The sequence below is a fragment of the Triturus cristatus genome, chromosome 11, assembly GCF_964204655.1.
Source record: "Triturus cristatus chromosome 11, aTriCri1.1, whole genome shotgun sequence".
NCBI classification, from domain to species: domain Eukaryota; kingdom Metazoa; phylum Chordata; class Amphibia; order Caudata; family Salamandridae; genus Triturus; species Triturus cristatus.
In genome coordinates, this window is record NC_140594.1 from 582,714,509 (window position 1) to 582,727,741 (window position 13,233).

The 13,233-nt window shown below is 44.4% G+C and overlaps 1 protein-coding gene across 1 annotated transcript in view; it reads right to left on the reverse strand.

Moving 5' to 3' along the window:
• LOC146785126 (actin filament-associated protein 1-like 2) overlaps positions 1–13,233 on the reverse strand; it is a 231,520-nt gene that overhangs the window by 37,713 nt on the left and 180,574 nt on the right. Inside the window, exons 14-15 of the mRNA XM_085633831.1 lie at positions 12,441–12,590; positions 11,570–11,730 (exon numbers count right to left, since the gene is read on the reverse strand). Of these exons, the coding sequence (XP_085489957.1) occupies positions 11,570–11,730; positions 12,441–12,590 (311 nt within the window). The remainder of the gene's footprint in view (positions 1–11,569; positions 11,731–12,440; positions 12,591–13,233) is intronic.

Sequence of the window (13,233 nt, forward strand, 5' to 3'; positions counted from 1 at the left end):
CACAGTTAGGCAAACGGCAGAGAGCAACTATGGCTGCCTACTAGCAGACACACGCACAGAATTAGAAAAATAGAAAGACCATACGCTGTCCTGGCTGGCGGCAATAAAAAGGTCCCTTCTCCCCAAAATACTATATGTCATGCAAACATTTCCCCCCCACCCAAGGTTCTACCTAAACTCCAACACTTGATAGAAGATTATGTATGGGCTGGGAAAAGGGAGCGCATCGCTAAATGCTTGACGTACGGGCCACCTGCTGTGGCGGACTGGGCCTCCCTAACCTCAAACATTACTACCAAGCCGCTCAGCTCTGGTATATGGTGGAGTCGAACAGGCCCACCACAGAGAAGCATTGGTGCTTCATTGATCCGGTCATCACAGGCATACACATATAGAAGATTCCCTGGCTCCCTAAGCCACACCGGCCGCAAGGAGTGTATATCTCCCTGGTACTTTGCGTTACGCTTGTTGTCTGGGATACAGTAACGATTCCGAAGATACTATCCTTGAGACTCTCCCCCATGACCCCCGTTCTGGGAAACCCAGACTTCCCACGAGCACTGCACGGGTCAGCGTATATGCCATGGCAGCAGGCAAATTGTAAGAGAGCGTGCGACCTATTCGATCATTTGGGTATTATGTCCTTCCAGCAAATTCAAAAAGGGTATGGGTTACCCTCCTCGGCACACTGGCAATACACCACTATTCGTCACTGGGTCACACAACCAGCCATGAAGCCCTCTGCGAGCAGACCACTGCTACCCTTCGAAAAATGGCTTATCTCCAGACATACAGATAAAAAACTGATATCAGATATATGCAGCTTACTGAACACATCACAATCACAAACCAAAACAAAAGCACAGGAGAGGTGGGAGAAGGAGTGTGGCAGACAATTCACACAGAAGGAATGGTCAGACATACAGAAACGGGCAAATACAGCAGCACTGTCTGCCACGGGTAAAGGGACTCTACTACAGATAGTTCACTACTGATGCTGTATACCCAAGCGCACAGCGCATTGGAAAAGAGGAGGAGACTCCAAATGCTGGAGAGGTTGTAGCCACACAGGGACATTGACACACCTTCTGTGGCACTGCCCTAAAATACAGGCATACTGGCAGGAGATATTAGATGGGATAGATGAAATCTTTGATACTGAACTCCCCAGGTTCCCGAGTTACATTCTCCTAGGCCTCCCCAACCCTTTAACATACACTCTTGGATCCCTGAAGGGCCATGCGATCACATTAGCACTATGCGCAGCTAAACAATCCATGCTAGGACGATGGGGCACGGCGCAATACCACGACATATGGACTGGCTTTACAAGATGTGGGATCTTCTGGGGATGAAGAAGCTCACAGCAGTGGCAGAAAACCAACTACCACGATTCAATAAGATGTGGGGACCCTGCATTAGTTACCTAAGTGGGGAATTCAGGGAGCTGACATGCCCGATTTACCTTCGAATACTCTGCCAATTCCGGAAGAGAGCACCATCCATGGAACAGGCTTCAAATACTTAAAGTCTTGGACGCAGTCCATATCAGCGCTACTCAACAGAGGAGCCCTAGTGTCTGGCTCCCCATAACATCCATGAGACAGCCCATCCGGTACTTTCCTCCTCACTAGCTCCCCTTCTTTCCTTTCTATTATTGGGTTTTTATTTTTGTTTTAGTATGTCTTATTCGCTGCATTTCTCTCATTGCTGCCTCACCGACCATTGGATGTAGGTGAGAGTATTTGTATTGTTCCTCTTTTTCTTATTTTCTTCTTGTCTAATATACCTATTCTAAATAATAAAATGATTTAAACATAAAAAAGGAACCCACCCACTCCAAGGCTTTCCCTGTGATACTGGCCTGACCCACTCTATCTAAAAGTATGGAGTGGTGAACAGCATCAAAGGCCGGGCTGAGATCCAGGAGCACAATAGTCACTGTTACCCCTGATCCAATCTCTTTTTTGTCTCTTCCACTACTGCCAGAAGGGCGGTCTCTGTACTATGCTTGGGACGAAAGCCTGTTTGTGTCTGGTGTAAGACTGAGTTATCTTCGAGAAACTTCGACAGACATCTATTCAGACTTTTCCGCTACTTTGCTTAAACCTGCGAGCAAGGATACAGGACGAAAATTATCCAGATAGGATGGGTCAAGATTTGGTTTCTTTAGGTCAGCTCTGATCATCACATGTTTCCATGGTAGCAGCACTATGACTGTTTCCAGGGAGATTTGACTGATTGTAACAAAATAGGGAAAATAATATCTGGCTGTAAAACGAGAATTCTCATCGGCACAGGGTCAAGGGATCCTGATTTGATTTTCCCAAAAAGGAAATAAAGTCCTCTAAAGAAAGAGGGGGGAATTGTGAAAGGGTGGGCAAGCATATGTGGCAGCGTTATATGTACAACACAAACATACCTTTTTTTTTTTAAATGTGGGAAATGTAAAGTGCAGAAAATGTTCTGCAAAAATGTCATAATAAGGAATATTTTTCTGCACTCGATGGAACATTTTTGTGCGCTTTAAATTTCTCCCATTTAAAACAAAATTACTGTATTTTTCTGTTATAAATAATAGCGTGTCTACCAGCCTCAGGGAGCAAGATGCCTGCTGTTTGTAAATGCAACACTTTGAAATGAGAGAAAATTCAACTGAAGAGTTAGATTTATGTTAATTTGCAAAAATAAAGCTCATCATTTTAATTTTCTCTCAGTCAAAGTTTCTTTACAAACAGCAGGCAAGTCAAGTCAAGTCAAGTCAAACCAAGTCAAACTTTATTTGATTAGTTAAAACCATCAAAGTACATATCACAAAACAAAACAATTCAGGCACAGCACATACATATATTAAAATGACTCAATCAGGTTATGGCGCCTTCCTTGAAATTGCAATAAAACATCATATAAAAGAGTCAAGCCCCAGATAGTCCCTAATAAGAGAAACCAGAGTTAAGTGCTCCAACCAAGTTTAATCAGTCCTGGGAATAAAATAAATATCTAAGATAAAAATTGACCAGATCAAAACTTAACCATTATCAAACGAGGTTAAAATAGAATAGTAAATGAATTACACAGTTAAGAAACAGAGTCCCCACTATGGTTCGGTGGTAGCTTGTTCCTGTACCTAATTGCGGCCTACTATATAGCTTGCAACCCCAAAACACACCACTGGTGTCGCCAGCATTTGCAGGTATGCCAGTGCTGGCCTAACTTGTTCAAAGTTGTGTCCTTTTAGGAGGGGGATAATATGTTTCTTACGTAGTGAGTTGTAATAGGCACAGAAAAATATCAGATGGAGAGTATTCTGTTCAGAGAAGTTGTCACATGGGCAGAGACTTAATGACCCTTCTTTAAAAAACCCTTTCGGAAATGCTAGGAGGCAGGGAACCATATTATGCTTAAATCTTATTGATACAAATAGATGGTAAGGTTTGTTTATGTAAGATAAGTATGGTTGCAACTGTCTACCTAGAGTCAGCGTGACAAAACTTCTCACGGTCGGTTTTACCAATTCCCTTTCCTCCCTTATCAGACTGGATCTGTCCAAGAACTGCCACTTAAAACCTCTAATGGCTGACTTGCCCAGAGCTCTGGGTCTCAAGAATAAGTCAGGACATCCATAAATTTCCATCTGGGTTTTAATATAACGGACCCATGGTATGTCTAACCCCTTATCTAAGGAAATACAGTCTTGGATGATCAGTTGATTAAGATTAGGCGCAGGTTGAGCCCAGATTCTTAACCAACACAATAGGGGGGTGACCGCGATCTGATCAGAAACAAAACCAACTCCTAGGTCCTCATGTATATTAAAAACTGGGGTAGAAATCGGAACCGACAGCAATCTACGGAAGAAAGTATTTTCAACTGCTTGAATTTCTCTAGTGTCTGTGTACCCCCAAATGTCGCTCCCATGGGTCATCATTGGGAGAAACTTAGCACTGTAAATCTTCATGAGGGCCGGGAGTGGCTAAGAGCCAATTCTTTTTGCAAAGCTTAAAATAGCCCCCGCTGCTCTAGCTAATGTGTTCTTTTTGAGCAAGCGCTGCGTGAGCCACGTACGCCAATCATCAAAAAGAACCCCCAAATACGGGAAAGCAGGGACTTTTATTAATTCCATGTCCTTGCAATATAATTTGGCCTTCCTTGCCTTTCCTGAACCAATGGACATAGAGTGTGATTTTTTAAAATTAGTAATCAAGTCCAGGGACTCCATAAAATCAATAAAACAGTTTAAAAGCGTTTGCAGTCCCCGCGCAGTCCTTGACACCAAGACCGCGTCATCAGCATACAGTAGTGTGGGGATCATTTTTGTTCCAACTCTTGGGATGTCTTTACAACATGAAGTCAGGGCATCCCCTAATTTGTTAATATAGAGTATAAACAACAGGGGGGCTAAAATGCACCCCTGCCGGACCCCTCTTTTGACAGCCCAAGAGTTGGTTAGGCTACCATCTTTATTATAGCGTACAACCGCTGTGGTATTTTCATGGATGGTGGCCAAAAAGGAAATCAGGTCAAAATCTAAACCTATGTTTTGAAGGGTTGCCCAAAGCTTTGATCTATTAACAAGGTCGAAGGCCGAGGTTAAGTCCATAAAGGCCAGATGGAGGTCCCCGTGCTTTGCGACCGTGTACTTCCCTATCACCAGGTGAAGATTAAGACATTGACCCAGTGTTCCTTTTCCTTGCCTGAAGCCGTATTGAAGATCAGACACGATACTGTTTTGGTCAATCCACTCTGTGAGGCGAGCAAGGACAACTTTCCCCATGATTTTAGCCACGGAGTCCAGAAGTGAGATAGGCCTGTAACAGGCCGGATAATTTCTGTCTCCCTTCTTAAAAATCGGTATAATAACCGCTTTGGCCCAAGACAAAGGAAAGCCAAACTGGGTGGCTGCATTAAAAACATGAGTTAAAATTTTAGCCCATAACTTAGGATCTGCTCTATAGAGGTCGGCCGGTATTGTTCCTCTTTTTCTTATTTTCTTCTTGTCTAATATACCTATTCTGAATAATAAAACGATTTAAACATAAAAAAGGAACCCACCAACTCCAAGGCTTTCCCTGTGATACTGGCCTGACCCACTCTATCTAAAAGTATGGAGTGGTCAACAGCATCAAAGGCCGCGCTGAGATCCAGGAGCACAATAGTCACTGTTACCCCTGATCCAATCACTTTTTTGTCTCTTCCACTACTGCCAGAAGGGCGGTCTCTGTACTATGCTTGGGACGAAAGCCTGATAATAATGTAAAATAAACATAGCCATTCCTTTACTTGAAAAGGAAAACATTATTATTTATTGCAGTTCTTAGTTACAAATGAACTCAAGGCTGGGAGGTACTGTGAAGGTTTCTGCAAGCTACTGGTAGCTCGTGATCGATTGGTTGAAGACACCTGGATTGGGCTGTAGTTGACACATTTTTGCCATGGACAGTTGATGTGAAATATTTTGCACGCCTGTAGGCATTGCAGAAGGCAAAACTAGAGGTTCAAGCATGACAAATCAACATGTTCCAGAGTGCACTGATCAGCTAAGAAAAAGATCGTGGTCTGTTCGGGAACTCACTTATAATTATTAAATGATGCCCAGAAAGGCAGTCACATGTTTCAGATTGCCAGTGCCATCACAACCAAACTGAAATCTAGAGCAGATACTTTTTTATGATCATATAGTTAATATTACTATAAATATAGTTTGTAAACTATTTGTCTGGGCCATGAATTAAGATGTCTTGAAAAGAACAACAAATATTAGAACTGGATGAGTTACTTAAAGCTCCAGCAGGGCTGAAGCCTGATACCTGACCCTGAATCTTAAACCCAAAGCAAGGCAAGCTCCCACAGAGGGGATGTGGCCTAGTAAAACTGCTGCCGGCCATGACACTTAGAACCAGGTTCGAATCCCAGGTTCAGCATCCTGGCAAATCTTCTTGTGCTGAAAGTTTGTTGTGATTCGCTTTTACATTCTTGTGCAGCATTGTTAACCACTGATGTCAGAAAGAGATACCAATTAGCGAATTAATTTCACAGCATAAAATCTGGGATCAATCTTGGCTTCCTTGATTGGCCAAATTGTGTGATCCTGGGCGAATAATATATTTAATCGAGCTTCCTTTTTGTCCATTATCACATACAAGTGCACCTTCAAATACGTGAGTTCAGAAAGTGCACTATACAAAAACTTATCATGTTTTATATGTTGCCCCATCTATATTAATCTAGGCCACATATAAGGGACAAATGATCCCTGACTTGCCTTTTAGCTCAATAAAAGCATTGTCATCAGGGCAGAAGTAGAAAGGTTTCTTAGTTTATGTTTAAAAACTCTCCCTTCTAATAAATTTATCTGAAGTAATCTGATGTACTAAGGTGAAATGCTTTCGCTTGGTAAAGGAACATTTTTTTTTCGTTTAGTTGAAGACACCACATTCTAGCATTATCTTTGTTGCATGCTAAATATTTTCAAGCCTCTGCTCTTGCACGGACATGTGAATAGATGGAGCTCTCCTCATATTAAAAGGATGCCAGCTTCTTTAGCCACAGGCAGCTGGAGGAGGGGATGAGATGATGTCCCCCTTATTGCGATCTAAGCAGAATGGCATGTTCATTGCAAAATTTTACTGTGAATGGTGCATAATTATGGGAAGTGATGTAATGGTGTAATTTCGGAAATTTCAATTAACAAGTGTAACGTGAAATTCCATAATTTACACTAATTACGCCACCGTCATTTAAATTTTACCCAGGCCTAGTAAACAATTGCCACTCTCCCTTCTGTACTTCAGGGAGTAGCCTGAGCCTGATGTGCCTCATGGAAGTATTCCTTTTTTGTGTGATGGCAACACTCTATGGTACTTATATCAGTGTTGTTACATCTTGTAGGAAACTGGCTCTATATATACTACACCGAAATGAGGTATAGTGTGTTTAGAGTCCAGGTGACCCCAGAGGTTGGCAGAGGTTAAAGGTAGATAAAACCTTACTCTCTATTTGTGGTAGAGTGGTCGAGCAGTAAGGCAGTATCAGAGGACAGTGTTAAGCATTTGATGTACACACTCAGTCAGCAAATGAATTCACACACTCAAGAACTGAACTCTAGGCCAATTGTTTTTGTTAAAAAATATACTGTTGTTTATTTTTAGAAGCAAGCCAGCCTGGCACAGGTAAGCATTAAATACTTTTTAGTAATAAGTTGTTGAAAATAGAACAGTTTGAAAATGCAATAGAAATTGTACTTTGTTTGATTTACAGGGGATGTAGTAGATTGTAACACTTAGCAAATACAGTACATTGAAATGAATAGGCTTTTTCAGTAAATTACAGCTAAGTTATTTTTTACGTTACTTGTCTAACTCAGTGCTGGATACCTAGATTTAGCACTGGGACATTTCCTGCAAACAGGTAAGTAAATACGTTTTGGTTAAATGTGAGATTTTTAAAGAATATTTTTAGATTTCAAAACTCCACACAAAAACTTTTTCCAAGAAAATTGTCAATGTTATCCTATGGAGGAAAAACAGGTTATCGGTTCACAGGTAAGTAATCGACTGTGGGAGATAAGATTCTGGGGTTAGACTCAGGGATCCCCCAGGGTCAGTGATGCACTGTTGTTGCACCCTCAGTGGCACTAGGGCGGCCGGGTGCAGAGTGTTGAGGCCCAATGTTATCCAATGGGGGATAGGGGGCTTCCGGTTGGTGGCTGCTGGCAAGCAGGCCACTGGGTTGTGGCAGCAAAGCTCCTAGGGTTAAGGTCAGAGCAAATGGAGAAACAAAGTAGCACAAAAGGTGCACCCTCAGCGGCACTGGGGCGGCCGGGTGCAGAGTGCTGTTTCGACATCGGGCGCCCTGTTGTTTTCTTATGGAGAACCTCCGGTTTGCAAAAGCACTGCATGCAGGGCGACGAAGGACTTCTGGGTGCGACCTCCACTTGGGGAGGTAAGTTGGGAAGTTAAGGGTTGGTTAGGCACCGTTGGTTTGGGCACACAAGGCCGTGGGGCGTCGGGTGCAAGGGTGCCTTTTGGGGTCGGATCTTCTTACCAGCTCCTGGTCGTGGTTAGGGGGGCCTTCTGGATTTAGACTGCAGGCGTCGGCTGGAGGCTTATGGCAGGTCAGGGGTTGCCGGATCTCGGGTCAGGATCTCCGGGGTGACCTCCTTGTGGTGTTTTTCCACTCGAGCTCGGGCCGGGTTCGGCGGGTGCAGAGTGGGCTGGATTTGCGGTCTCTGGCTGTTGTCAGAGGTTGCAGTTGAACAAATCCAGAGTTCACGGGAGAAGCAGTCTTTGGAAGTGAAGGCAGGCAGGTCCTCCGGGGTTTTCGAGGTTGCTGGCTGCAGGACACACCGGGATTTCGCAGGAGCAGGTTCGAGGGGAGACAGGCCTGTAGGGCTGGGGCCAAGTCAGTGGGCGTCTTCCTCTTGTTAGTTGGCTGCACAGCTGTTCGGTCCTTCTTCTTTTCTTCTTGTTGTCAGGCTGGATGTGATGAAGCAGGTTCAGGGTTCCCCCTAAATAATAGATTTAGGGGCGTTACAGGTAGGTAAGGGCAGGGACCAATGGGTCCCTTCTCTGGGGTGGGTACATCCCCTATCGTGCCACCCACCCGTGGGAGGGGGGCAGGATCCTGTCCCTGGTTGGTTGGGTCCCACCATCCTCGAGATGGCGGGGACTAAGAGTTGTGCTTCACTTCGCCTCCCCCACCTGAGGGGTGGAGTTGGCAGAGGTGGGCACACCTCTTTCCCTCTCTTGTTTTTCCAGCCGGCTCTCCTGCCCAAAGTGGGGGGTAGAACCAGTGGGGACCAGTTGCTGAAAGCAGCAAACGGTCTCGGGAGGTTCACAAAGGCGGCATGCATTTGAAGCTTCCCCTTCGTGAACCCTGACCATCCTGGGGGAGGAGGCTTAGCACCTCGTCCCAGGATGTGCATTGTTTCAGGCCCCCGAGAGCAGCAGGCACTCGACCCAGGGGTCCAGAAACATGTCTGTTGGTGGCAGCCTAAGCAGCCACTCAGTCAGGTCACTAGAAGTTGGTCTAGTTTCAGGGAGCATCTCTAAGATGCCCTCTGTTGTGAATTTTACATTAACCCCTTCAGTGCCCCGCCCTTTCCCCCTCCTGTGCCGGGCCTTTCATTAGCGGGCGGGGTCCATGACGAGATAGTCTCGTCATGGGCACAGTGCAACCGTGCTCCATGACGAGACTATCTCGTCATGGGCATAGAAGAGGTTAAATCCCGCACTGGCATCAGTGTATGTTTAATGTGCTGAGAAGTTTGATACCAAACTTCCCAGTCTTCAGTGTAGCCATTATGGTGTTGTGGAGTTAGTAATAACAAACTCCCAGCACCATATACTCTTAATGGCAGCACTGCACTTACAGTGCCCAAGAATGGACTTGGGCACTGTAGGGGTACAGGGCTCATACATCTGTACCCTCACCACTGGTATAGTGCACCCTGCCAGAGAGGTGACTGATCTATGCCAGGGCAGTGGTTTGTGGGCATGGCACACAGAGATGTGTGCCATGTCGACTCTTCACTTTGTTCTGTACCCAGACACGCAGCCTCTCAGGGTGGCACAATAAGTGCATCAGACCTTAGAGGCCTTCTCTGGTCACAGTGCCCTTGGTAACTGTGATACCATTTACCAGGGGCTGACATGTGGCCAGAGATGCCAATTGGGTTTAGGCTTCAATCCAATTTTAGGGAAGGAATATAGGCCCTGGGTACCTGATTGGCAGGAGCCCAGGGCACATTCAGTCAAAGAACATCAGCAATTCAGCAAACCGTTCATGCAATAAAGAGGGCACTTTCTCACACATTTGGATACTGTGTCATATATACAGTGAGTGTCCACTGAGAATGATTATTTGGAAATCATTGTCTTTTTAAATATAATACTCAGGTTCCCATTAGAACTAATGGTCTTCAGCCCTGTGTTATTTCACACCATTGGGTGAAACTGCGCTACAGCGTATGCTACAGAAAATTTAATATGTAAATTATGAAAACGGTTAGGGTCATTCCTTGGACCCACAAGGTGCTAGTATCTTTTTTCCGTGTGCTTCATAAGTGTAACTTCTGTATCTTACTAATCTCTAAATGAAAGCCCTGTTCTTTGACGATACAACACTGACTGGACATTAAATTTATTGAGAGTTATACCTGTGCCGTGTTGTATATGTGTTTTTAACCTCTAGAGTAAGACTCGACCGCTCAACTTCACGACCCTGGGGTGGTCAAGAGTCCATGGGGAGTCATGACCATCAAACTGGAGTGTATCTCAGGGCCACCTTGGAAACCAGTGATAAACAACAACCTTGAGTAAGGCCCTCTAACTCCTGTCTGCCATAGTACATAAGGAAAAGTTTAAAATGTATTAACTGACCACATTACTTTTCTGAATAACCCCACTTCTTACTTTTGGCTCTGTTGTAACTAATGTTATTTTGTTTTACCAACCATGTCTTACTTGACCCCTCTGTTCACTTGCGATGCTCAACTTGAAGATGAACTTATTCTATTCTTATAGCTATACGATAATTATTTCCTATCAGATATTTATCTTGTTTTCCCCACTTGTGCACTCATCTATGTCTTGCTAACAGTGTTTGGCACTGGGATGGGCTTACACTGAGTGGCTATTTCCATCTGTTTGCGAGACCGTATTTACATTGTCTCAGAGTTGTCATGTAATACACAATTAACTACAGATTTTCAGACAGTGCCCTTATTCTGCTTTTATATCCCTGATTTTGTGCCCGTATCAGTCGACACGCTATGCCCTACTCAAGCGATGGTGACTCCATACGAGCTAATCTTATCCTTCTAATGATTTCAGTTCATTGCTTTTATTCATTGTTAATGTAACACTTTGCTCAGCACTCTGAAATGGCCACTAACTGCTTCTTTTACTCCTGATATTGCAAACGCTTTTGCACAACTCTGTACATTTTGTTCCACTCAATGCTCCTTTTACTTATATTATTGCAAAAGCTTTGCATAGCGCTCTGAAACAGTTTCACCACATGCTTCCACCACTCATGTCATTACAATGCTTTGTGCAACACTATGAAACCCGGGCAGGTGGAGTAAGCACTATAGATAACAATATAATTGTGTTTCCCACATTCAGTCAACCCAATTGAAATATTGAGAGTTCATAGCGTTTCATCCTAGGTGGATCTCAGATTTAGAAACTCTTGTGAACCAGTTACCCATGGAGAGGCCAGGTGGTTTTTCTTTCCCTTTGCAACTCATTACTCTTCTAATGTTGTCTTCAGTGTGTTTCCACAGAATGTGTATATGCAGAACTGAGGAGATGACACTCCATCTCATACCACAGCATGATGGAGGGCTTTCACTTATGTAGAGGGCTGCAGGAGGAAATACTCTGCATCGAGGAAGGGTGTCTCATCTTGATGGAATGAAGATTTCAGAATGTTGAGCATTCAACTTAGATAGAGGAAGCACTAAATTTAGAGAGCTGAGGACATTCACTTGGTGAGAGAAAAGCCTTCAGGCAAAGCCAGGCGATGGGAAAGGGATGCTCCGAGTTGTGGTGCAATGCTCACATACCTCAGAGCCTGCTGAGTGCACATAGTCGCAGGATGCCTGAGTGCAAGACCTGCCGAGGGACAGAAGGTTCATCTCGGACCCAGCCTTAAACTGTGTTCTCATCTGGCACACCTGCTCCAGCGCCCCGATTTTCTCCTGTGGTGTTGGGATGATCCTTGTACCTGCCAGGAGGGTTAACACCACAGTCAAATTCAGTATCAGACTACCACTCTCCCTCAATCAGATCACCATCATATTTTAAACCATCAACGCATCAGTTCTCAATTAGCAAGCACATTATGCAGGCCACTAACTAGACCCCTCCTCTCTTCTACTAGCCACAAAGCATTCTAAAGAAGTCACCAAAAGTCTCCTAAGAAGAAGCAATAGAGGATCTTAGCTTGCTGGTGACATCATGTCATGGGTCTGCTACATACACTGAAGTCCTTAACGCTGAAGGCTGGCATGGCTTGCACTCTGTGGACTGCTACTGAAACATATCAACAGATCCAACCAGTGCATCCTAAAATGACTGCTGCACCCAAGCATGACGGGAGCTATTTCCACATATAACCGTTCATTTATTGGTGGACAAATATATGCCATTCTGGCCCCCACCCTCTGGAACTCCCTCTCTACTTCTCTCTGCTCAGCAACTTCTTTCTCTGCTTTTTGCAGTGCTCTGCAAAGACTTCTAAAAAACAGTAACCTATAAATCAACCTTATTAGATGTTATCCTGTCTCACCCTGGTAACATAAAGCTGGTTGATGTACAAGCACTTTAGAAAAGACAATTAACATCACATCACATCATATATCACGTGTCACGTATCTCATCACATATACATCAATTTAACATGACATCCAGCAATTTTGTGCCTGACAGACTTACCCAAAGGTAATGCTAGCTCATCCAAGGCTCTCTTTGTCTCGGACAGGGTCAGGTTCTGCTGAGAGCCAAAGCACCCCTTGTCCCTGAGTGGTGGCGTGTGCCTTTGCATCTGGTAATCACTGTGGGACTTTGCAAAGCTGGATTTGAGGGCTGTTGAAACCAAATAAAAAGCATTAGAAGAATACGCTATTTACCTTCGGTAACCCTTTTTCAGGTGGATACTCTATCTCCAGATTCGTCACCTTGAGATTATTCGCAGTTGCCAGACTGGACCAGGAAACTTTTCAAGAAATTGCTTCCACATGCAGCGAGGTGGCGCTGTCGGACTCCACAGTGGCAAGGTGCCGTCTGGGAGTGATGGAGCAGAGCTTCATATAGCACCACACCTGCACCCTGATGACAGTTTCTGTATTGTTCTTCTTCTGCGCCTTTAGGCGCTGATCAACTCAGACACATTTCAGGTGAATATGTATTGAAAACGAACTTGGAGTATATAAAAAGTGATGGGTGGAATGCTTGAATTAATCTCATCCACTGGTAATCTCTTGGGGCCGTATCCCAGTCTATCTTTATTTTGCACACTAAGCCACCTCAGTCTGGACCCAAGCATATGTAAATCAGCATTGACCCTGCTCAAATTGGAACAATCCAGCCTGAACTGCCAAGCCAGGTCCTCCTGGAACTAGACCAGTTTCGCACTGTCTGGAAGTTTTCAGTCGGGTATAGCTTTTTTTCAGTGACACCATGAGCACGGGACTCATGCCTCGGCATACCTGTCATATTTAGGGTGGCA